The sequence below is a fragment of the Podarcis melisellensis genome (genome assembly GCF_964234715.1).
Source record: "Podarcis melisellensis genome assembly, chromosome: 2".
Lineage (NCBI taxonomy): Eukaryota > Metazoa > Chordata > Lepidosauria > Squamata > Lacertidae > Podarcis > Podarcis melisellensis.
The window spans coordinates 63,461,542-63,486,035 of NC_138529.1; the positions used below are offsets into that span (position 1 = coordinate 63,461,542).

Below are 24,494 nucleotides of genomic sequence, written 5' to 3' on the forward strand. Positions count from 1 at the left end.
AATGAACCAGAGGATTTTATTTTATTTTTACATGTTGAAAAAAAACTAGTACTGATTTTAAGAACCCAACTTTGCCCCATCCCTTTTAAGCATCATTTAACATCTTTGGTTGCAGAAGCTTATTATTCCCCTTAATGAGGCACATTGTACAGAAGAATGAGCTCGACTCAAATGGTTTAGAATAAGACATTTGAAAGAAATAAACAGCTGATGCCAGCATGACAAAACAGGCAGCGAGGCTGCGGAATCTCAATTATACTCTATAAATAAATATCACTTATCCTGACTTAGGACTTTTAGCTAATGGGACAGATACTGTGATTGGCTGGAGAACCATGTCAAAATGCTGCACGGCTTATAAAGTAAATAATATCTCTCCAGATGCTACCAAATAAATACAGAATGAAATTCAAGATGAAAAAAAGAACCAGCCTAGCCACCCACAACAGAAAAATTCAGGACATTAGACAATGTTGATGTCCTCTGTTCCTTTGCAATCCATTAAAGAAAACAACATTTGCAGTGAAGTTTAAGCAGGCAATGAAAAATAAATAATTACAATGGTAACTTAAAGTACTGGTTTTCTTCTCCTTGTGTTTTTAAGAACAAAGGGCTCATTCACACTTATGTTTACCCTGCCCCTTTCCCCTGGGAAAACCTACGGATTAGCAATGGATTGGAAGAAATGGCAATCGGGTTTTCTGCGGATTGCCATTTGCTCCAATTTAGTACTAAAGAGCAGGTTTTCCAGGGGAAAGCAGCCAGGCAAAGGCAAAACCACTTTGACTCATTCATACAAAGTCCAGGATAAGCAGAGAACTGCTCAGACCTGCTCTTTCTAGGAGCTAACATGATGGCCTTTCAAGTCTGTATACTAAACCTTCTAGACACAGTACAGATTCCAGATTCAGAAGCTTCCAGACTGTGAGACACTTGCATCCTGTAAGAAAGCAGAGGTAACAAATATGGAGAAAAGCTAGACAAGGCCCAAAACTCGCACTCATAGGCATTTTGGTAGCTTGGCACTCCCTAAGTTATCTGATAAGCAGAGCAATCCTAAGTGTAGGAAGCTGGTGGAACTATAGCCCCGTCCCAAATTCCATTTAGGAGCAGGGCTACTGCCCGTTGAGCCAGGATAAGCCTGGCAGAGAGGAAACGAGTTAATAAAATAAAATTCGACTTACACCACCCTTTTTATTCATATAACAGTGTCCTCAACTTGACTCAAGACAGCAACCATTTCCAGACATATTGGCATCATACTGATTTGCTTGGGGGATTTTCAGCAAGTTCCCTCCTTTCTCTTTGAACCATTCCTATCCTATTACCAGGTGGTTGGGCAGATGAACCTAGTAAGAAGGATTGTGGTTGCCCAGGAGATGGTGAACATGTGCATTGCTAATTGTAAAGTGGCAATTATTGGACAATCTGTCAAAATAATTTGTTGGGGTTTTCTGAACAGAAGGTTCACCTGCCTACAATAAAGTCTTAAATCTTCTTTCTAAATAAGAGGACCTGTACCCTGTACCTAACACTATTATTCGATGTCATTGGGAAAGAATTTAAGGTCAACCAAAAGGCAAGAGAGCTAGAAATCTGGAGACGTCAATAACGGGACAGTTGTAATCAAGCACACCATGCTTTGTTGCTCATTCCTCACATCTCTGTCTTTCAGTTGGGTGGCAGTTGAGGTCATTCTGCCAAGTGCTTTTTCTCTGAGGGTACTGAAGGGTACACACCATCAGCACCTTTTTTTCTAGAAGAAAAGCACTGATTTGGCCTAATAATTGTTACTCATAGAATGGCAGCATTTGAAGGGACCATGAGAATCATCTAGTCCAACCCCCTGAAATGAAGGAATATGCAGCTGTCCCATACAGATATCCAACCTGCAACCTTGATATTATCAGCACCACAACATTCCCATCTTCTATGTAGATAAGAGGCCTGTAACACTCATAATCAGCTGGCATTTCAAGGTGTTTTTGTATTTCATGCAACTGCCTAGCCAGGCACACAATAACTAGGCAGTGCAACAGAGCTGAAGCCTTAGCCTTGTTGGTTGATGCTCTGAAATGTAGGGTGATTCTTGGCCAATACATGTTAGACCACAGCAACTGTTTTAGCTCTTTGCTCCATTCTGTAGAAGTGATTTCTTCTTTGGAGTGTTACTTCCACATTATGTAGAAGTAGTTGGGGGGGGGGTTATCACATGACTACAGCAGGGGTGGGGAATCTTTGGCTATTGTTGCTAATATTCCCTGACCATTGGCCACACTAGCTACAGTTAATGAGAGTTACAGTCCAACAACATTGGGAGGTCCACAATTTCTCTATCCCTGGCTATACCCTTGTTCTCCACAATTTTCTTCTCTTCACAATGTCTTAAGGGCCAAGCCACACATGACTCCTGTGGTGTATTCTCCCACATAACTTTTCTTTAGTTAAAATGCAGCTAGCAGGGTTAAGGGGTGCAATTTGAATTGAGGCTGAGGTGCAAGGGAGAGGCTTTAACCCTTTGCTCCTGCATTGTGGCCTTGAGGAAAGTCGCTCCCTTCTGAGGTAACAACCGAAGAAAAGAAAATACAGATACCTTTATTGATCCTGTCTTTCTCTATCCTACTCTGTAACTTCAAGCAGATTGCTTAAGTTGAAGTTGAAGAAATGGCACAATATACACAATATACATTTTGTAGAGCTTTGAATAATTGTACACAAGCATCATTAAATGACATAAGAGGACAAAGCCCAGGAAGTCCTAGCATTCGTGGTGGGGTTTTGGTTTTTGCTTTCAAGGGATGTAGTTGCTCAGAAGTTTCTTCACTTAGCACAATGGTAGTCAGGTTTCTTGGACAGATTTCACATCTAGATCACTGCATTCTTTTAGACCCAACAAGGCCAACTAAAGTCTTTCAAGGGATATTTCCTGTGGACGGTACATCTTTGCTATTGAATCTTGCTACTATTGCACAACAGTTTCAGTTATCTGGTTCATGGCCTATTGCTGGTCAGTTCTACAATGAAAAGAAGTAACTGAAACACACAGAAGAAATAAAGAAATAGAAGAACAGGTTAAGGCTTTACCCCAACCCCAGAAAGAAAACTGGTAGGTGAATACAGCAAAAACCCACTTTGTTTCTGCATATATATATATATATATATATATGCATACGCACACAACTTCTCTTGGGAATGAGGCTTGAGAATTAGCTGTTGTAGTCACGACTTTCCAGAATGACATTCAGAATATGCTTCAGTTGAGTGAGACGAGCCTTCAGAGAGGTCTCAGAAAAGATCGTCAATTTGCGGGTCAAGTCAAGGGGCAAGATGGAGATAAGCCACCAACACCAAACTGGTCCATCTGGAGATGCCTTGTGAGAAAACAAGGGAAAATGCATTAACTCATTGTGCTAGGGGTTCCATATCACTTCATGGAGGAATCAGTTATGGCCTGTTCTGTTGCAGTAACTAAGGGCAACGAATCTGGCAACACCAAGGTATGTTAAGTAGCATAAAGGGATTGTTCCTTCTTTGGCTAATTAGTCTGCATTCCCCACCTGCAACAGTGATGGCTGATGTATGCATCTTGTCTTGTTTATTATGTTACTAAGCTGTAAGCCCATCCCATGAGCTTCTGACATAAATTTCTTAAATAAATAGAATCCTTCAATTAATTTTATGATATTACTCTTCAGAAACATACAGCTGTTGTTTCTGTGCTTTTTATCTTTGTTTCGTTCTTACGCCTTTTCAATGTAAGCATCTCACAGGTTGTATGCTGCTCTGGGAGTACTATATTGAAAGGTTGCCTAGAAATTATCTAAATAAGAACAGTAAGGGGGAACATAATGTCAGGAACCAAACCAAAAATAACAACAGAAACCAAACCAAATGTGCCCCTTCCCCACTTAAGATCAGGATAAGGGCTGAGAACTCCTGAGAATAGGAAAGAGTTCCTTCTTTCAGAGCTGTAATTCCTACTTCCATATTGCTCCAGAATAAAGATATGCAGGTTTTGTGCTCTTCAACAAGATAATAATTCCTGTACTTTAATTAATTAACCAACCAACTGGGTAGAATTTGACAAAAGAATCTACCCAAATTAACAGGCTTCTTCACATGCTATACTGAATGAAGGAACAAACTGTCTCTACATATGTACAAGTGTTTGTATGAAAAAATATGCAAGTTGATTGGTACAGCTCAACTATTTGTGTACACAGGTACATAGACTGTACACTCATTTAATAAGAAGAACTAGCAGTGCAAAGAAACCCACCCATTACCACCATGAATTAGAAAATAGCTGCAGGACTGATTTGGAAAGTCCTTCACTGCCAGGATTTTAAAAAATACACCAGGTAGAAAATCCTTCTACAGACTTCTCTTCTTGCCTCTGCTGCATGGCCCAAGATGAAGCATCTTGTGGAAAAAGCATGAATAGGAATGACAGTGTATTGGTTCCATGGATATGTAAACAGAAGCCCTCCAATGACAGTCCATTGACCAAATATTAAGTAACCTTTCTCTAGGAAATCACACAACCAATACTGCAATCTGCATTTCCCATCAAAAGAATTAAAGTTTACTTTCATAGGAAATATGCATTAAAAGTTCATATTTAATGGATGTATTGCATTTAAAAAGTTTACTTTTTAAAACATCGCATGAATTTAAACAGTGAACAATCTTAAACTGCTTAGCACCCAATTTACTTGACATACTAAAAAAAACCAAACTAGTAACAAAACAATGAACCACACACTCGAAAAAGAAAATACCATAATAGTTCCTTTTTCCTTTTCCTTTTTTGTAATTTAAAAAACTTGCTTAGTTCCCAGGCAATAAATTCAGGCAATGTCTCTTGAGAAGCCATAAGAAAAGCTTGTAAATAGACCCATTTATCTATTTAGCAGTGTGCACATATTTTAAACATATGCTCTAGAAATAAATTTGGGAAAGAAAACAAATATTTTGATTCATCCCATGTCCCTTGAGAGACCAACGCAAGAGCTTAGTTTTCTGTAAAATTGTTCTTGGCTGATCAAATATGCCTGAAGATTACACATTGTGGTCTAAAGTTCAAGGTTGAGGTCAAAAGTTACTTTAGTGGCCTTGGGTAGCAAGTTAACAAAGGACCAAATTTTCCATTCCCACAGTTAAGGTACATACAGCAAAGCATCAGTTTATCCATAATGGCAGGCTGCTCTGAAAATCTTATGATGTAAAGCTGGGACTGATGGAAGTTGTGGTTCAACAACACCTGGAGGACCACAGTGGGAAAGGCTGATGTAAAGGAACTGGAGGAGCTGTTTGGTGCTTTAATCTATAGCCAAGTCTCATTTAGTATACAAACAGAAATTCAACACTTGATCATGCTGCATCAAGTCTTATCTTCACCTCATTCCTTCAGTATTATTGTGTTCTTTCCCCCACACAATTTAGCCAAGATTGGCAGGCACCTGTAGAGATTGGCTACTGGTCTTTGAGACAGTCCACTGATCTCAGTAAGGCTATTCTTAACTTCCTGCATCTCGCCAAGCCAGCAAGAAGATGGAACAGATTAATCACAGGATGCAAATGATCGCACTGTTCCTGAGCTCTTTCAAAACAAGGCTGTTGCTAAACTTGGCAGCAGGCCATTTGCATCGCCATAGGCACAGCCAGTTCAACAGTGTGAAAAGCATAACATTAACAATGGCCTGGGCTATTAGTATCCCCGTTAGGCTGAGTCAACCAGCTGTCACTTCACTAAAGGGGAGTTTGAGATAAGGGGCCAAAACCAACACAACTCCATGAACTGGGGTAATTTTTTCAATGCTGCTTTTATCTACGAGTGCCGTGCATCTACTGGTTCCTCACCTTATTATGTTATCTAATAAATGGTCCACACATCTTGTATGTAGAATCCTGTGAGCATTTTGCCCATTGGGAAGGCAGCTAGGCCAGTGCAAACCTACAGTGTATATGCTCTATTAGGCCCTTAGGGTGGGCTTGCATGCCAGTGCAAGTCACTCTGCACATTGTTGAAGCATCCAGATCTAACAAGACTGGATCTCCCATGATTTTTCAGCAAAAAGAGAAACAGAATGGGATGCGAGAGTGTCTGTATCATTGGGTACTTTTCTCCTATTCTGACCCTTCCCTAGTATATTGTGTTTCACTAGTACATTGTGCTTTTGAATCTGGACAGCTCCCATTTCTAGGAGCCTGGAGAGAGAAAGCGCCAATACCTGTATATCTTCCTCTTTCTCAGGAAGAGGTCCATGGTGCATCAAAAGCTGTCTGAAGGTGGTGTCTCCATGTTCATAAAATCTCTGAGTTAGCTGGTATGTGCAGTCATGAAGAATTTGAAGCTCAGCCAGTTCTTCTCCTTCCACCTTTGCAGAGAGAGCAGCAGATGGAAGAACAAAAGAAGTGGAGGTGATGGAGAAGGGGAAGGGGAAGGATAAGAAGGGCGGAAAGAGGGAGAAAAGCTCTGTACGAACAACAAGGCCTTGATTTAAAGGGATGTCAACTAAAGCTTTAGGTAACTAATTGGCAGTCGGCAAATTTTAGCTGGTGAAGCTGAGAGTTAATGCCATGCTTTCTTCTCTCCTTTTTTGAGATTATTTTGGTTTTCAAATATGTGTCCTATTAAAGGTAAAGGTAAAGTTACCCCTGCCCGTATGGCCCAGTCTTGACAGACTCTAGGGTTGTGCGCTCATCTCACTCTAGAGGCCGGGAGCCAGCGCTGTCCGCAGACACTACTGGGTCACGTGGCCAGTGTGACGAAGCTGCTCTGGCGAACCGGCACCAGAGCAGCACACGGAAACGCCGTTTACCTTCCCGCTATAAAGCGGTACCTATTTATCTACTTGCACTTAAGGGTGCTTTCGAACTGCTAGGTGGGAAGGAGCTGGGACCAAACGACGGGAGCTCACCCCGCCGCGGGGATTCGAACCGCTGACCATGCGATCGGCAAGTCCTAGGCGCTGAGGTTTTACCCACAGCGCCACCCGAGGTTATTTTGGTTTTCAAATATGTCTCCTATTAACCGCACTGAATGGTGGCCTTTCCTTCTAACAATAAATTGGCTCTCCCACATCCATCAGTATCCTAAAAGGGCACGTTTGTGTGTCTGAAATTTTAATTTGATTAATCAGTTGAAAGGCAGATTAACACATCAGCTCAAGTTCCTTAATTGGTTGACAGCCCTACTAGTTTTGCATTTCTCCTGCACAGAACTTTCAATCAACAAAGTGCACCTGTCATTGCAATGATTTAGTAACTCAGTAAGATGAATGCCTGCCACATACACCCCATCACCAAAGCTGGCGCATACGTTATACGGCCAATGGAGGAGACGCCACTTTATTGCCTCTGTCCTATTCCGTGTTATGATTACTGTAGCCATAAGCTACATGGGGCACCTTACTCACCTTCTCATCATCCAGATACTCAATATCTGCAGTGTGGTAGCCATCTCTATGCCCACGTCTCAAAACATGGAATCTCCGTCTGCCTATGGTATCCACTAAAGAGCGTCCGTCAGGTAGAAATGCTATCTTCTGAATCTCCAGCATGCAGCCATAATCAGCAAAACTGAAGAGAAGGAAACCAATATTGAGATGGTTTCATAGAATAAAAGAATTGTAGAATTGTAAAGTCGGAAGGGACCTTAGGGTCATCTAGTCCAACCCCTTGCAATACAGGAATCTCAACTAAAGTTCAATAGAGGAAGAAAGGGATTAGAGAGGTCAGCGCCACTCTGCCAGGATCTCTCTGCCACTTACCTCTTCCCATTCTCATACATACACATGCCAAACATCTTTGTGCCAGTTTCCTGACACCTTCGCATCATGAGGCGGTAGCGAGGCTCAAAGACATGAAGGGGACACACAATGCCTGGAAAGGACATTGTGCACACAAAGATTGGGATATTCTTAGTCAAGCTGCAGAAGGAAGGAGAAAAAAGCATAATTACATGCTCTCAGTGTGGCTAAAATAAATTCTACTTGTACGTATGCACATGTGAATAATTCGCTAAACTGGAGCTCTCCAGATGTTTCAGGCAACAATTCCCATCAGCCCTGGCTGGCGATGCCAGGGGTCAGGAATGATGGGAGTTGTAGTCCAAAACATCTGGAGAGTGCCAAAGTGGTGTATGCTCCACATGTACAGTTATACAACTTAGAGATGCGGCACAAGCTCTCTCACACAAATGGATCTAGGCAGCTGTGAAGGGGAGTCATTGCCAAAGGAATAGGGAAGACTGATCCTCTCCCTTACTCTTCACTTCCACGTCCTTTTCGCACCTTTCACATTTTCTGGGGTCTAGCTGCCCTGGCAGGGCCCACTGGAACTGCTACCTATCTTATCTGATTCCTGAGACACTAGGCCCTCACGAAGCATTGCTGCCAGAGCCCAACACTGCTTGAGGCCCCAAGCACTGCTACAGCCATGGAGCCACTGCTCTCCCATATCCTCCTCCCGCTAAATGGGCCTATCCAGCAGCATTGGCACTTTGGGGGTGGAAGCAATTGTTTAAGACCAACCAGAGAAGTGGATGAATGCAGGCAGCTGCAGGGCCACCATGGGGAACCCCTCATGGGAAGACAGCTCAGAGCCAGGGGAATGGTGGTGGGACAACGATGAGTGGTCAGAGGGAGAAGAGGAAGAGCAGCCTAGGAGGAGGAAGGGCCATATGCTGGGGAGATAACAGAGCTTACTGAGCAGGAAGAGTCGGGGGCAGAGGACAGTACAGACTCTGATACAGAAGAGGGGGCTGGAGAGGTGTGGGGCTAGGAGGCAGGACACTGAAGAAGCCCAGGAGACTCCAGCTCCACACAACTCCCCTTGATCTCCTAGGACATGTGGGGAAATGAAGCAGGCTGAGCAGAAATCAGTCGTGTGCAGGTGAAGTTTGAGACTGCTTAGGAAAGACCCGGGGGGAGGAGCATTAGTGGACACAGGGAAAGCGGGGTCCTTCAGTCCTCACACCTGCCTCAACTGGGAAAGCCCTGCAGAGAAGGGTTGCTGGGAGTATTAGGCCAGAGTGCTTTCGTTTCACTTTGAATGAAGACTTAACTTTACTGACTTCTGGAGATCTGTCGTTTTATTGCTCACCTACGCCTGACCTGAGCCCTGACACTACAAAACAGAAAGCAAAAGTCTCTGTTTACTTTGAAAGTTCTGCCATTTCAGCCTGGTGGACACGTTTCCTGTCTGCAAGTTGTAAAGGGAAGACAGCCATCATGAGCTCCTCCAGCAGAAGAGTGGTGTTGTATTTTCCAGCTCTCAGGTACTGGAAGAAACCATAACATCGTAAGAAGAGTCCTGCTGGTTCACGGCAAAGGCCCATTTAGTCCAGCATCCAGCTCTCACAGGGGCTAACCAGATGCCTATGGCAAGCCCAGGAAGAGGACCTGGCTTTAATCCCACTCTCCCCACATCTGATTCCCAAAGGCATCACTTTCATTTTATGAGGAAGAAAAATCATTATGGCATGTATTAAGGATTCACCATTTCAAGTAGGCTCTCCCAACCCTGGGTCCCTAGATGTACATGGACAGGAACTACCATCATCCCTGACCATTGGCCATACTGGCTGGGGATGATGGGTGAAACAAGGTTGGGGAAGGCCTCTTTTTTGAGAGGTATAGGTCCTTGTGCATTTTTCTAGACAACAGAATGATTTTTCTTTCTTTATTTAACAAAATGTAATTATCTAGTTTTGAGAGCCCAGACCACAAATCAGATACAGTGGTACCTCTGGTTACATATGCTTCAGGTTACAAGACTCCACTAACCCAGAAATAGTGCTTCGGGTTAAGAACTTTGCTTCAGAATAAGAACAGAAATTGTGCTCCGGCAGCGCGGCAGCAGCAGGAGGCCCCATTAGCTAAAGTGGTGCTTCAGGTTAAGAACAGTTTCAGGTTAACAACGGACCTCCAGAATGAATTAAGTACTTAACCCGAGGTACCACTGTACATCCCAACACCAGAAACCAAATTCCAGGTTAGCTTGTTTTCAAACAAAGATCTACAGGGCTTCCAAACCCAATTTGAAGGAGAAAGGCGTGTGCCTTTTTCATGTTTGATATTGCTACTACAGTATTTGAGATCAGTTCCCTCTTATTAACAGAGTCTATGTTGTGCTACCTAGAATTAAAAAAAAAGAAAAGAACTTAGAGTCAACACACATCACAGCCTTCTTTCTTCTGGCTTTCATGATGAACAAACCAGTATCTACTATCAGGAGGGCCTCGCCCAAGTGAGGCAGAGCTGCAGCAATAACCTCCTGGCACTGCCACTTACTGGGAGGGGCAAAGTAGTGGAAAAGTCAGGGCTGCATGACTACAGCAGCAGAGCAAATCTGACGTGGATATCAACCCACCCCTCCTAGTAAACAGCAGTGGTGCTGCTGCCAAGAGGCTAGTGCTGTGGTTCCAGCCCACAAGGTGAGCAGCTCCTGTCTATGTGTAAGTCTAGAAAGCACAAAAGTCAGGTAGAGGAAGGAGAGAATATGGAAACCGAGGTGTGGGAGCATTTACTCTGTGGAATTAAATCAGGGCAAGGCTGTAGCTCAGGCCCAAAGCATCTACAATCCCCAGAATCTCCAGGTAGGAGAGTCTACTGCCTGACAACCTAGAGAACCACTGCCAGTCACTGTAGACAATACTGGTCCTGGATAGCTCAGTTGGTTAGAGCGTTGTGCTAATAATGCCAAGGTTGCAGGTTCAATACCTGTATGAAATAGCGGAATAGTTCTGCATTGCAGGGTGATGGACTAGATGATAATGGGGGTCCCTTCCAACTCTACTCTTCTATGATCAAGGTAGGCAAATGGTCTCACCAGTATAAGGCAGCCTACTTCTGAAGTAATATGACAATGTCTTCCTTAATTGCTTCCTTTAAGCAGGAAATCACAACTATTGTTCACTCATCATGTCAACTGCTTCTTTTCTTCATGTGAATCCTGTTGCATGGGGGGAGGGACCTCTACCTATGCAGGATATGGCCCACAGAAACCATATCTATAGCATCCATATAATAACTTAGGCTGATGTTTCCAAGGTGGGGGGGGGACTGTATTTGCCTCGTGTCTGTAGATTAGCTTTCCTATTCCATTACTTGGCTACCTGTTCACAGGAGACCAGTTTGCTTGTGTCTGCTATTGACCCTTCTCTATTATGGGATGTGTTATGTGATTTCCCATTTCAGTAATGTCATCTGCTCAGCAATAAACCTGTGGCTCAGAGGACCCTCTTAATTGGAGGCTGAAAGCATGATTTAATCATTTCTACATCTAATGCAAATATAATGTTTCCATTTAATCAACAATTATCTATGCAAGTCATACCTGGCAATATTCAACAAACCCACATTGATTTAGCACGTGGAGACGAGCCAAGTACCTTTTGGTCTGATGATCCTAGCAAGAAAGCAGGTGCAGCGATTTCTACCATAGCACTGCACCTGTCATAACTTCACTTAAGTAACATGCTGCTTTTTCTAACAATTATCCAGGTCAACAATGGAATTGAAGAAATGCCATCACCTACTCACAGTGATAGAATCTACAATGATCTTTTCCCCTCAAGCACAAAGAAAAGCTCTAATTCAGGTTAAATTGAACACAAATCCAGACCTTCCTTTTCCTCCATTATGCACACATCCTGCAAGATTCCTCTTACCTCTCTGAGGCTCTGTTTGCAAAGTGGACAGTTGGGTCTATGATCTAGGCAACGCTCCAAGCATTCTTTGCAGAAAGTATGGCCACAAGGTGTGGTCACAGGCTCAAAGAACATTCTGCAGAAAAACCAGGGGAAGAAAGGAAACGTGAAAAATTCAGGTGGCAAGAGAATTCCCAAGCAGCATCACAGACAAGGCTAAGTTTTGTTGTTGTTTTTAATGTACCAAAAAATATGTCCATTTGCAGAAAGTTTGGTAGTTGAAGCCAAATTGCTAATTTTTGATGGCTGATGGTAAAGTATATAGGGACTTATTTCTTAACAATGAAAAATCTCTAGTACAGATCATTACATTGTTATGGGGAAAGGAGTACTGTGTGTTATGCTTCACTGTCTTCCAAGAGTCATGTTTGCATGTTGTGTGTGTATGTGCACAAATCTGCTGTTTGCTGAAAATCCCAAGCACTTATATAAAACTTGCTTTTTCTTTTTGCCTGATAACATCAAGCAATTCATTTGGGAATAAAGCGCAGCTTATATTCAGGCCGATATGGTATTTGGTGTTTTCCTATTGTAGTTTTATGTTGTGAACTGCCTTGAGATCTGCAGATGAAGGGCGGTCTACTAATTTAATAAATACAGTGGTACCTCGGGTTACAGATGCTTCAGGTTACAGACGCTGCAGGTTACAGACTCCACTAACCCAGTAATAGTACCTTGGGTTAAGAACTTTGCTTCAGGATGAGAACAGAAATCATGCAGCAGCAGCGGGAGGCCCCATTAGCTAAAGTGGTAAAGGTAAAGGTAAAGGGACCCCTGACCATTAGGCCCAGTCGTGACCAACTCTGGGGTTGCGGCGCTCATCTCGCTTTACTGGCTGAGGGAGCTTCCGGGTCATGTGGCCAGCATGACTAAGCCGTTTCTGGCGAACCAGAGCAGCACACGGAAACACCGTTTACCTTCCCACCAGAGCGGTACTTATTTATCTATTTGCACTTTGACATGCTTTCGAACTGCTAGGTTGGCAGGAGCAGGGACCGAGCAACGGGAGCACACCCCATTGCGGGGATTCGAACCACTGACCTTCTGATCAGCAAGTCCTAGTCTCTGTGGTTTAACCCACAGCGCCACCTGCTAAGGTGGTAACTCAGGTTAAAAACAGTTTCAGGTTAAGAATGGACCTCCAGAATGAATTAAGTTCTTAACCCAAGGTACCACTGTAAGTAAAAATAAAATAAATATCACACACTTTCACTGTGACACAGACTGTTCCAGTCAGTGGTGCACCCAACAGATCATGCACCTCATTTATGTGGTAAGATGGCAATCCAAGAATGTTCCAAGGTGGCATGGGGTAGCTAACTGAGAAAGGCTTGCTGTCTGTGTGTCCATGGCCTGGTATCAATCCAACCATGTTTTCAATGTCAATTTTTCAGAAGTTCATAAGGCACAACATCACCCTCATTCATGAGAAGAAATTGCTTTGCTACGAAACAAGGAGAAATAGGCACTATAGGCCATCACAAGGAACCACTGAATTTTCATTGATAGCATGTGGCATTTTCCATTGGTCCTTCTTCCATTTTGAAGGAAGCATCGCCAAGCCTCACATCGACTGCATTGGCATGTGGTCATCTCATTTCCCTTAACTAAAGTTTAGGTGGATAAGCCTGGGTGACAAAGTTGCTAATAAGGATATTGCCTAATTACAGGCATAAATCCCCCAGGCCATGAGCCTTTGGCAAGGCTTGGGAGAATTAAGCTTTTAAATCCTGAGAGAGAAAGAGATCAGCACTGGGGCATTATTCACATTGGTTTCTCCTTGTCGTTTCCTTGATGAACGAGGAAAGGAAAGGCTGGGAAAAGTTCATTAAAAAAAACCACAAGGTATGTGTTTAATTAGACATCCAAGGGAACCCATATCTCACAAAGCTCCAGCACAGAGCCCAACCTCATGCTTCCATACAACTCGGCAGAAGTAGGCAGAGATGCAGGGGATCAGCTTTGCTCAGTTTCTCTGTATTTTTATTATTAAATTTCTATATTGCCCTTCATCTAATGATCACAGGGCAGTTTACAGTCTAAAACACTATCTACTGAGAGAAAACAAGATATAAATCTAGAAAGAAAGAAATAAGGGTGGCTAATTTTATATTGTTTGTGTGTGTGTGTGTTGTTTTATATGAAGTATGTATCCCGACTCAAAATCATGGGTGATAATTCAACTAAGTTTTACTCATAGCAGACCCCCTGAAATTAATGAATATTCTAAAGTTAGGTCCATTTAATGGGTCTACTCTGAATAAAACCTAGTTGAGCATTGCCCCGTGTATATGGAGGCCATAGTAAGTATTTTAATAAATTGTTAAATAAATGTCTATCAACACTTTCATCTGCGATGATTAAAAGCGCTGAATTCTCAAATGCTATTATAAAGTCATTTTCACACCTCCCCTTATATATATTGCATTCCACTCTCCACCTTTCAAGCTTTGGCTAGAATGTGAAGCAGATGACTGATCACAAAGTTCTCACTTCAAAGTGCACAGGTGATCCTTTATCCGGCAACTCTAGAAACTGACCGTATGCAAAGAGAACATTCCAAGTCTGATGTACTCAAGAGATCTGCAAAGTCTGGTTTATGCTCCTGGGTTGTCTTGGCTCCTGTTGCCGATGCCCCTTCTTCAAAATCTTTGTTAGTAAAAGAAAAAGCAAGAGAGAAATGTTGAATGCCACACATTACCCCACCTCAAGTCCATAGGGCAGCTTCATCAACTTTGCTTTGCACATGATGATCACAGTCATACTGGAACAACCCATGCCTTTGTACCTCAACAGACTAGTGGTCTCATGCTACACCTGAGCAACAAGGGAAACTGCATCAATAAATGGTGCCTTCACACCTTACATTTTTAGGTAGAAACCTGAGGGTTAAAGTGAATCCCTGCTGAATGTGAACTTAGTGGCAAACCTAGTAACATCGTGGGAGTTAGTAGCAAACCTAGTAACTTAGTGGCAAGCCTAGTAACACCATGGAAGCGGTTTTTCCAGCTACTCCACCTTATAAGCCTTTGAAGACTTATAAGAAGCTTCTGCAGGAGAGGGACTGTGAGTAAAATCATGGAAGGAGTGTTTCTAGGACTAAGCTGAAACTTTGAAGCTGCATGTTGTTATATTTATAGTATTGGAATGTAGTTTTTGGTGTGTTATATTTGATATTGTTTTATTATGTCATTACGAAATTGGTTTTGGATTGTTTGTTTCAAATGCATTCCTATTTATTTGTTACAGCCTACTTTGAGCGTGATTTTTGTGTGTGGAAAAGCTGCCTACAAATAAAAGGAATGAATGAATGCCTCGGTATAATGTGTGAAATGGCCTTTTGGGATTTGCAGAGGCAACCTGCCACCTGACAGCATTTTGCAAACTTGCCCTGCGTAGTGTCTGACATCTCATAATTGCAACACTTAACTCAGGCTTCCTCAGCCTCGGCCCTCCAGATACTTTTGGCCTACAACTCCCATGATCCCTAGCTAGCAGGAGCAGTGGTCAGGGATGATGGGACTTGTAGTCTCAAAACATCTGTAGGGCCGAGGTTAAGGAAGCCTGACTTAATATGATGCCCCCTTCCCTGCAACAACACCAAATAGGATGCTGTGTCATCAGACCCAGTCAAGAGTGGGCACCGTGGACTATGGAGACAGCCTCCTGGAAGCAGCATCAATGACACCTGTTATGGTGGGGCAGAGCATAGTGGCAAAAGGGGCAGGGTGGCAAGGGCAGCCTTCCCACCAATGTGCACAATTACCCTCAGCTCACTGCCATCCTGCCCTGCTCCAAGTAGCACCATCACTGCCTGGCCAGCTCCATAGCATCACCACACCAGCCACCCCTGAACCCAGTACTTGCTGTAATCTGTGTTGAGTAGGACTTCTGGCTCTTTTTCAAGCAAACCAGTGGGAGTGTGTGAGCCCCAGGCAAGGCTAGGGTTATTCCTATCACAATAAACAATGGCATATCATGAGATCCAAACACTGCCATATGTTGTGTAGACAGGACCTCTGCTCCTCTATTAAGACCTTGCACCCTAATATAAGCTATAAAAATTGACTGGTGCAGTTTAGAGAATAGTGGTTAAGATACCATACTCCCATGAAGATCCAAGTAGCCACCTTTTGTTTTCCCCAGATAATACTGACTTCTAAACATTGTTGTTGTTGTTTTAATATCCTTACCCCTTTCCTTCTCTGCTGAAAAACCTGAATTGGACTTCTTCCTCAACCATTCTGGTATGGAAAGTGCTGCTTGGCTGTGATCAGAAGCATCTTCTCCCAGCCAAATTTCCTTTCTTCCCTTCAAATCCTATTTCATAAAGAAAAGCATCCTCTTAAACACCTCCTTTCCAGAGCAGACCAAGCAAAAAGACAACGGGTGAAGAAAGACATGAAAAGACAGTTGTAGTCTGCAAAGCACATACATGCAAACCCCACATTTCTTGTCTAACGTTTTGCTTTATTGAAATCTAAAGTTGTTGTCTGCAACAACAGTTGCCTACTTCTTTACTCTATTATTAAGACCCTCAATTCTCCAAAAAGGTAGAATCTCATTCAAGAGGCAGATTTAGAACACAGGAATAAAATTTCCAAGAGCAAATTACTAAAACACAGTATGTATGCTGGTTAGGTGGTCTATATGATGTGCACACCCATCCAAAGTGATATTCAAATGCATGCCTCCCTTTCATGCTACTGCTAGCCTTGTAATTGGTACTGCCACTCCATGTTGCTTACCTGTAGGGGTTCTCCTTCAAAAGACACAAGGGCAGTTAGCTCTTTCCCTGAATTAGACCCTTTCAAGTTCTGACTGGCATCACTCTTCAGCTCCATAACAGTGCCTGGAAGAGGGGAGGTGTCATTCGCGAGAATCTGGCAAGAAGAAGAAAACAGGTTACTATATTTCTGAAAGGAAAAGAAACTTCAAGGTAGAACTTGCTTTTAAATACCAGTATCTCTCTTACTAAGAGTTTCTTAAGTCAAAAATTGCTAAGCTAGCTAAATGCAAATTAAAATAGTCTTTGATGCCACAACTAAAACAAGACTTCAAGCCAGTTTCTTTACCATTTTTCTTCTAGTCTTTCCCTTTCACTGGACAGAAAAACTATTTCCTGCAGCTCCAAAAAATCATTAACAACATGCCTTAAAAAAATATGCATGCAATGAGACTAGATGCAAAGGCAGAAGCTTATACTTATATCACAATGCATTAAACAGTGTTTCCCAACCTTGAGCCTCCAGCTGTTTTTGAACTACAATTCCCATCATCCCTGACCACTGGTCTTGCTAGCTAGGGATGATGGGAGTGTAGTCCAAAAACAGCTGGAGGCCCAAGGTTGGGAAACACTGAACTAATATATTTGACTGTAGTACTATAGTTAAAGAACCCACCTGAAATCAAATTATTGGAGGATTTCCACTCCAGGAACTAAGTCCCCTGTCAGCATAAATGGTGTACTGTTCTGAAATGCAGTCACACTACCTCACCAGAGTGTTTTACTCCTAACCCATAATAATGGCAGGAGCTAAACTGTTTTAAACAGTATGACAGATGCTCACAGCACCTGTTGTCTAGATCAGTGTTTCCCAACCTTGGGCCTCCAGCTGTTTTTGAACTACAACTCCCATCATCCCTGACTAGCAAGACCAGTGGCAAGGGATGATGGGAATTGTAGTCCAAAAACAGCTGGAGGCCCAAGGTTGGGAAACACTGGTCTAGATTACTGTACACTCTTAACACGTAGCAATACTAATGTCTGGCTCATTTGAGCCTGCCGTTATTGAAATATTTCCGTTCAAAGCTGTGATTATATTAAAAGGTCCTGTAGCATTATTTCATGCTCAAGCCATCAAAGGGAGGGAAGTTTGCAGTGTAAACATGGAAGCGCCAGTTAGGTTTGGTTTTGCGGCTAATCAAAATAAATACTCCATCTTTTGTTTTTGAGCAGTCCGTGTAGGCACAACCATGAGGCTGCAATGCTGCATGATCAAACAGATGAAGAATCTCATGTTATTTTGCTGGGAGGCAATAAAGTGTCAGACATGGCAACACTAACAATTCTTTATACCCAAAATTTAAGCTGAAGCTAATTCAAATGGCCATTGTGCATTTTAACAGTGTTGTCTAGGTAAACTGTAATATACATGTGTGTGTGTGTGTGTGTGTGTGTGCGCGCGTATTACACACACACATTTTATGTTTTACAAGCCACATTGAGAAAGTTTTATCTTAAAGGAACATAAAATTATTTAAAATAAACAAATACCTTTTCTGTTTCGTATTGAGCAGCATGAAAATTGGGATTCAGCGTGAGGCAATGTTGGAACTGCAGCAGGGCCTCAGATTGCTTCCCCATTTCCAGGAGGACCTTTCCCTTCCTAAAGAAGACCTGCAAAGAAGCAGACAACATAGAATTTTAATTTGAAGCCTTCAGACTTCCTGAACTTCCATATTCTTCTCTTAGTGTGCTGCTTTTGGCATAATTCAGAAGGCACCAGTCCAATCCCCAGCATCTCCAAGTCAGGCCTGGGAACTGGAGACCCAGCATCTCCAAGTCAGGCCTGGGAACTGGAGACCTTCTGTCAGACAGTGCAGACAGCACTGCATGTGATGGAACAATGGTCTAAAATAAGACAGTATGCTATGTTCCTAACAGTGACTGGGAATTATTTATGATTCACATGCTAACCAAGATACATCAGTACAAAAATCATACTTGTGATGCTGTTGAAGCCTGTTGAATACAGTAAGGGAAACCTGGAATTTATTTGTTTCTTCATTTATTATATTTCTATGCCGCCCTTCCTCCCAAAGCAGCAATAGTTGAACAAGCTGTCAATCACAAAACTACTTTTAGCCCTTTGGAGTATAACATCCGGCATGAAGATTGCTGGACTTATTTGGCTGTAATTTGGTAGGATTTATCCACTACAGAGTGGCTATTATGCTTGCAAACTTCATCCACTTCTGTCAAAATGGAACAAAATTTATAGCTTTGTTGTTGTTATTTCCCAATAGTGATTGGGGAAAACAAAGTAGGCTCAAGGCCCCAAGTTGAATTAGGCGGTCTTCAGATTGGTGCAGCCTGAATCAAGCATAAAATTTTAGTCTGAACCTAATCTTGTGGCTGCTGTAAACCCTCACCTCCTCAAAGCAAAAGCCAAATAATCTTATCGAAGCAAAGCATTTCCTTTTCCAGTTTGGACTTAGATTTTTGCTTAGTCCAAACATATACATATTCTGCATATTATAAATTTGTTTTAAGTGTTTGTGAGTCACTATTCCAAGAAATTTCTCCAAATCAATGGACAGTCAAATGAAAAGCTGGAATTAATGTGGTAGACAAATAAAACAGAGATGAACGGCAAACAAAATAAACAGAATAGCAGTCAGGAAACCCAATAGAACAGCAGGAGTGTAAATCTATTTAAAGTCTTAGTGATTTTTAAAAGCGCAGTTTGTAAATGTAACGCTGGATCTCTCAGGCTCATGTTTAAATGATGGTAGTATTGGTGCCACATAAATCTATCTAGGAAGGATAGTTCAAAGACAGGATGCCACCACTGAAAAGGCTGTGTGGTCAGCCATAGTACCCTTGGTAGGGTTTCTGAAGCCAGCAGGGCAGACTCATATGGGAGAAGGCAATTCTACTTCCAGACCATTTTAATTCTTATCAACTTTTACAAGCCTTGTCACCCATTCTGAGACCATGGAAAATCTCAACTACCCCCAACCAACGGATGAATTATTGTACTCTAATGTGATTTCATGCTAATCGCTGCTTCTCTCTCTGAAAGTTGTCCTGATGCTTCTGATCTGTGTATTGTTTCAATTAAAGAAACCGAACACCTTTACCTTGCCAGCTTCATCAGTTCAGTTCACCACCGCAACTTGTGCTCGCTGCAGGAATTCCATCTTCTTTCATAGCTTCTGCCTTATTAATTTGCTGGCAGACAAGCTATGAGACTGACTGAGTGAATGAAGATTGTGTATGACAGGAAGCCTGACAAGTTCTTGGGGTGGGGTGCTGTTTTTCTTTTAACCCAATAGAGTTGTCTAGGCACACCGAGTTTAACGAGGATTGACAGATGAACCAATTAGCATAATGCAGTGTTTACATTCTATCCTTGAAACCTAATGCTTCATTGACAGATTTGGTTAGTGTGTTTCCGAAGAAGATCTACCCAACAAAGCCGCCAGGAATGTCTACGTTTAGGATTACCAGTGAACAGCTGTACCATGGCTACAGGCGATGTCCTGGCAATTCAGAAGTTAGATTCACAATGCAGCGAGTGAACACATTTGTTTCTGCTCTCCGGCACCAGACCTGTGCTATCTGTTTTCTCCTGGCAATTTGAAGACAACAAGAATTTCCTGGATGATCTATCTAACCCTTCTTGATACTGTGGGTTTAGCACAAAGATGGGGAAGCAGGATCTGGCTAATGGGCCCCTGTGGGCTACTTGGACAAACGAACAGCTCCACCCATCTGTCAGATCGCATGAAGTCACATGTTCTCAGGTGATTCAAAGGAAGAATTTGCATTGCACACTGCATGCTCCAAATTATTCGCTGTAGCTTCAGTTCAAGTTGGGCTGCAAAGGGACAAATCTGTAGCATATACAGAGTACAGAGGTTGTTGTTGTTGTTGTTTTATATGCCTGTTGTCTTTGTCCATGGAGTTTTCTTGGCAGGGATACTGGAGTGGCTTGCTGGTTCCTGCTCCAGGTGGATCACGTTTGGTCAAAACTCTCCACTATAACCTGTCCATCTTGGGTGGCCCTGCACAGCATAGCTCATAGCTTCTCTGAGTTATTCAAGCCCCTTCGCCATGGCAAGGCAGTGATCCATGAAGGTACAGATGTACCTTACAGCAATTACACAGATGCCATGTCACAATCATGGATCCAAAAGTTTCGTTACAAAAGACACAAGAGAAGCTCTCCTTCATCATGGGATGCATGTCTGCTACCTACTCTGGCACAAGCCTATTCTGCAGGAGAGGGGGCGGTTATTGGTTTGCATTTACAGTCTTACCTTGGTTTTTGAAAAGCCTAGTTCTTGAAAGTTTTGGCTCCCAAACGCCATAAACCCGAAGTGACCGTTCTGGTTTTCGAACTATTTTTGGAAACAGAATGTCTGATGGGGCTTCTGCAGCCAATCAGAAGCTGCACTTTGGTTTCCGAACATTTTGGAAGTCGAACGGATTTCCAGAACAGATTCCATTCAACTTCCAAGGTACGACTGTATATGTTCTTGTTTCTATCATGTATTTTATGTTGTGAACCACCCTGAGAGCTATAGATGGGATGTATACTAATAGTAATAATACTTTATAGAACGATAGTCAAATACCATTCTCAAAAATCAGTGCTCCAGTTAATGAGGTTTTCAGCCATCTAACATATGACCATGTACACTTCCGGGGAAAGAGAAATTACCAGAGACATTGCCAATGCAAACTTACATATACAAACATCAAACAGTACAACGGATCTTTTAAGGATGCCATTTCATGGAGCTTAGATGCTCAAGAGGGGTTTTGTGTTTTGGGTGGTTGTTGTTGTTTTTTGTTATAGACTGAAATGCCACTCCTCTTCTCTGGCACCCAATAATTCAAGCACCAAAAAAATATTCTGGTAACACTTTCTTAAGTTTACTGTCTGTCTACCAAATTTTGACAGTAACAGTGAACTGGGAGGCAATCTTGGCGGCTGTTCCTCAAATACAGAATGTCTTCCTTCCAAAACCTCACCAGAATCTGTGAATATTCCAGAAGTAGTGAGGAGTTCATCTTTTTTGGCTTTCGGTAGCCAGGGAGGAAGGGAGAGAGGAGGAGGAGGATCATTTGAAGCATTCTAATAAGCTTAGTAGATTCAACATCATTAAGCCTGGCAACTTGGCAAAGGGTTGGCCATTAATTAACTGCTCCCTTTTCACCTGATTGCAGGGCTACAGTATCTCACTTGCACACTCAGCCTATTACAGAACACAGTTCCATCACATTCATGGCTTGCCTGTGGGCAAATACAGATGCTTGTCCGGGACAACAACATCAAACTGCACATTCAACTCACCTCACTCTCCTCTGGCTTTTGCCTGCACAGCACCTCCAAATCTTCCAGGGCATCTTGGTATTGCTGCAAAGCCACATACACCTCCGATCGGCATAGTCTCAGCATAAGATCATCGGGAGCTACAGGCAGAAGCAGGACACTTCAGAACTGTTGCTAGCGAAGCAGTAGTCAAGGTAAATCTCTGTGCCAGAAGTGGGGGACCTGGGATCTATTTGGACTCCCAAGTGACATCAGCCCTTGCCAATGGGAGCTATAGTCCAGAAATATCTGGGGAGCCACAGGTTATTCACCTCCTCCACAAATTCTTGCACTCCCAAGCAGGGTGGATTTGATTTAAATCAAATTGATTTAAATCACAATTTAAATCACTAGTCAGTAAGACTTGATTTAAATCTTCTTTTTTTACAGAAAGACTCATTCTTGCTAGCATAATCTTAATATTAACAACCAGATGAAGGTTTCGTTTTTGGAATAATAAATTTTCAGAGCAGTTTTTACAGTTATATCAAAAATTACTGATTTGGTTATACTATTAGAAATACATAGACACATAATTATGAAATCATTGTGAGGTTTCATAAATTAACTGTTTATATTTGAACAACTTTTCTGCTGTACTTTATTGGAAGGAGAAATATAATCATTTCCTTAATAACAATTTAAACAATTGAACTAAAAGAATAACATTCTAGCAACTGTATTCCATGTTTGTTAACTGATGTGGTTAAACAATTTTTTAAAAGAAAATTTAGACTGAGTTTTAGCACATATGAAAAACTTAAAACAAATCCTTATTTCCTGATGAATAGCCTTTGGACTATAATGTAACTTAAGTAGAAAACTATCTTTAGAAAGATTTTTCCTCCAAAAGCATTTTATTTCAAAAATCCAATTTAAATTAAAAAAAATCTGATTTAAATTTTTAAAAATATGATTTTTTATTTTTTAAAAAAAAATCATTGATTTTTATCCACCCTGCTCCCAAGTTAATGTAAGGTGACATAAACTTTTTAAACTGTGTGTGTTGCTTTTGTTTATTACTATGCAGTGGCGTAGCGTGGGTTGTCAGCACCCGGGGGTGCGTAGCGTGGGTTGTTTGTGCCCCCTAACCCGTGGATTTGCACCCCCTAACCCTAACCCCCAGATGTTGTGGCCGGTGCGGCCGGGCCCCCCTGCACCCCCCACGCTACGCCACTGTTACTATGGCATGCATTTTTTGTGTATTTATATTGTAAACCACCCTGTAGTTCTTAGCTAAAGGGTGGTACAGAAATTTAATTAATAAACAGTAGTAGTAATAATAATAATAAATACTAGCTAGACTGTGTTAACTTCCATTGCGTTATCGTTCATCTGGGCAAGGTTTTGGGATCAGAAACCACTGTACAAGTGGACATCAAAAAGGTTGAGATGATAGGCTTCTTGGGTGACTTCAATTTGCTCCTAACCTAGTCACAAATCCCATCATCTCCAAAACCCATTCACCACATATACAATCCAGCTATCTATAAAACCTATAAGTGATGTTTCCTTCCAGGACACACCCACGCACACACGTTTTCCAGATCTGAAGTTGCAGTAGGAAGGGAAGTTGGAAATGAGGAACTGGAGATAAAGGTTCTGTGTGACACAGCCCAAAATAATTCCCATCACAGATTAAGGCTGCAATCCGGTACACACTTACGTGGGGAAAGCCTCGTTGAACTCAACGGGACTTATTTATGAGTACATATGTAGGACTACGAATGCAAGATAGGAATATACATCCCCAATTTCTGAGAATCATCTAGTCCATCCTTCTGCAATGCAGGATTCTTTCTGTGGTTATACTCACAGATGCAACACTCTGTATTGTTTGAGGTCTCTATTTAATATGGTTGCTACTGGACCTAATGGTCAGGGGTCCCTTTACCTTTTTACTCATATTATTTTATTTTTTGCTCCCAGGTTTTAATGCTTTGCTTTCAGTAGCAAATGGCGTGGTGGAGCAGAGTGGCTTCCCTGACCTCCTGGCAGATGAGTCATTGTTGCTTACAGGAAGAAGTGAGGCACAGGCACTATAAGGTCAGTGTGGGGCAAATGTGCCAGCAGAGCCTATACAGCACTCCAGTCTCCTACTGCTGTGTTTGCACTGCCTTCCCCAAAACCCTGGTAAGCAGCACTGGCTCACCTGCCAGGAGGTCAGATAAGCAACTTTTCCCCACCATGCCCATCTGCTATTGATGCTGCTTTGATCTCCTTGGAGGGAAAAGCTGGCTACAAATGCCTTAAGGTAAATAAATAAAAAACAAATCTACACCAGAGGTGCGGGATGGAAATCAGCATTTATTTAGAGAGAGATGAAAATCCACAAGTTTTAAAGAGGTGCTATGTGTATTGATAATGCGATAGAAATTCCCTAGCAGAGAGGAATGGCATACTAAGCTGTTAGACTATGCTGAAATGGGAAAGCTGACAGGGAAACTCAGAGGACAAGCAGACATGAAATTCAAGAAAGAATTGGAAAAGTTTGTAATTTATTTAGGAGACCACTGTAAGCAGATGAAAACATTAGCAGGGTTTTAATCCCACTTGTAATGTAACAAATACTATGGACATTATGGATGGATACAAGACATAGACCATGAAATAATATGCAGTTGGAAAGGCTAACAATAGGACCCATGGAGGGGATGGGGGGGGAGTCTCAA

The 24,494-nt window shown here is 42.2% G+C and overlaps 1 protein-coding gene across 2 annotated transcripts in view; it reads right to left on the reverse strand.

Annotated features, from left to right (window-relative positions):
* Positions 1 to 2,205: 2,205 nt before the first annotated feature.
* The window catches only part of LOC309364193 (LON peptidase N-terminal domain and RING finger protein 1-like), a 32,427-nt gene continuing 10,138 nt past the window's right edge, over positions 2,206 to 24,494 (reverse strand). For both annotated transcript variants that reach the window (XM_081901054.1, XM_081901053.1), the window contains exons 2-12: positions 21,805 to 21,923; positions 17,994 to 18,116; positions 16,465 to 16,599; positions 15,910 to 16,036; positions 14,257 to 14,365; positions 11,678 to 11,792; positions 9,165 to 9,286; positions 7,776 to 7,934; positions 7,422 to 7,584; positions 6,234 to 6,380; positions 2,206 to 3,371 (exon numbers count right to left, since the gene is read on the reverse strand). In XM_081901054.1, the coding sequence (XP_081757180.1) occupies positions 3,207 to 3,371; positions 6,234 to 6,380; positions 7,422 to 7,584; positions 7,776 to 7,934; positions 9,165 to 9,286; positions 11,678 to 11,792; positions 14,257 to 14,365; positions 15,910 to 16,036; positions 16,465 to 16,599; positions 17,994 to 18,116; positions 21,805 to 21,923 (1,484 nt within the window). In that variant the 3' untranslated portion in view covers positions 2,206 to 3,206. The remainder of the gene's footprint in view (positions 3,372 to 6,233; positions 6,381 to 7,421; positions 7,585 to 7,775; positions 7,935 to 9,164; positions 9,287 to 11,677; positions 11,793 to 14,256; positions 14,366 to 15,909; positions 16,037 to 16,464; positions 16,600 to 17,993; positions 18,117 to 21,804; positions 21,924 to 24,494) is intronic.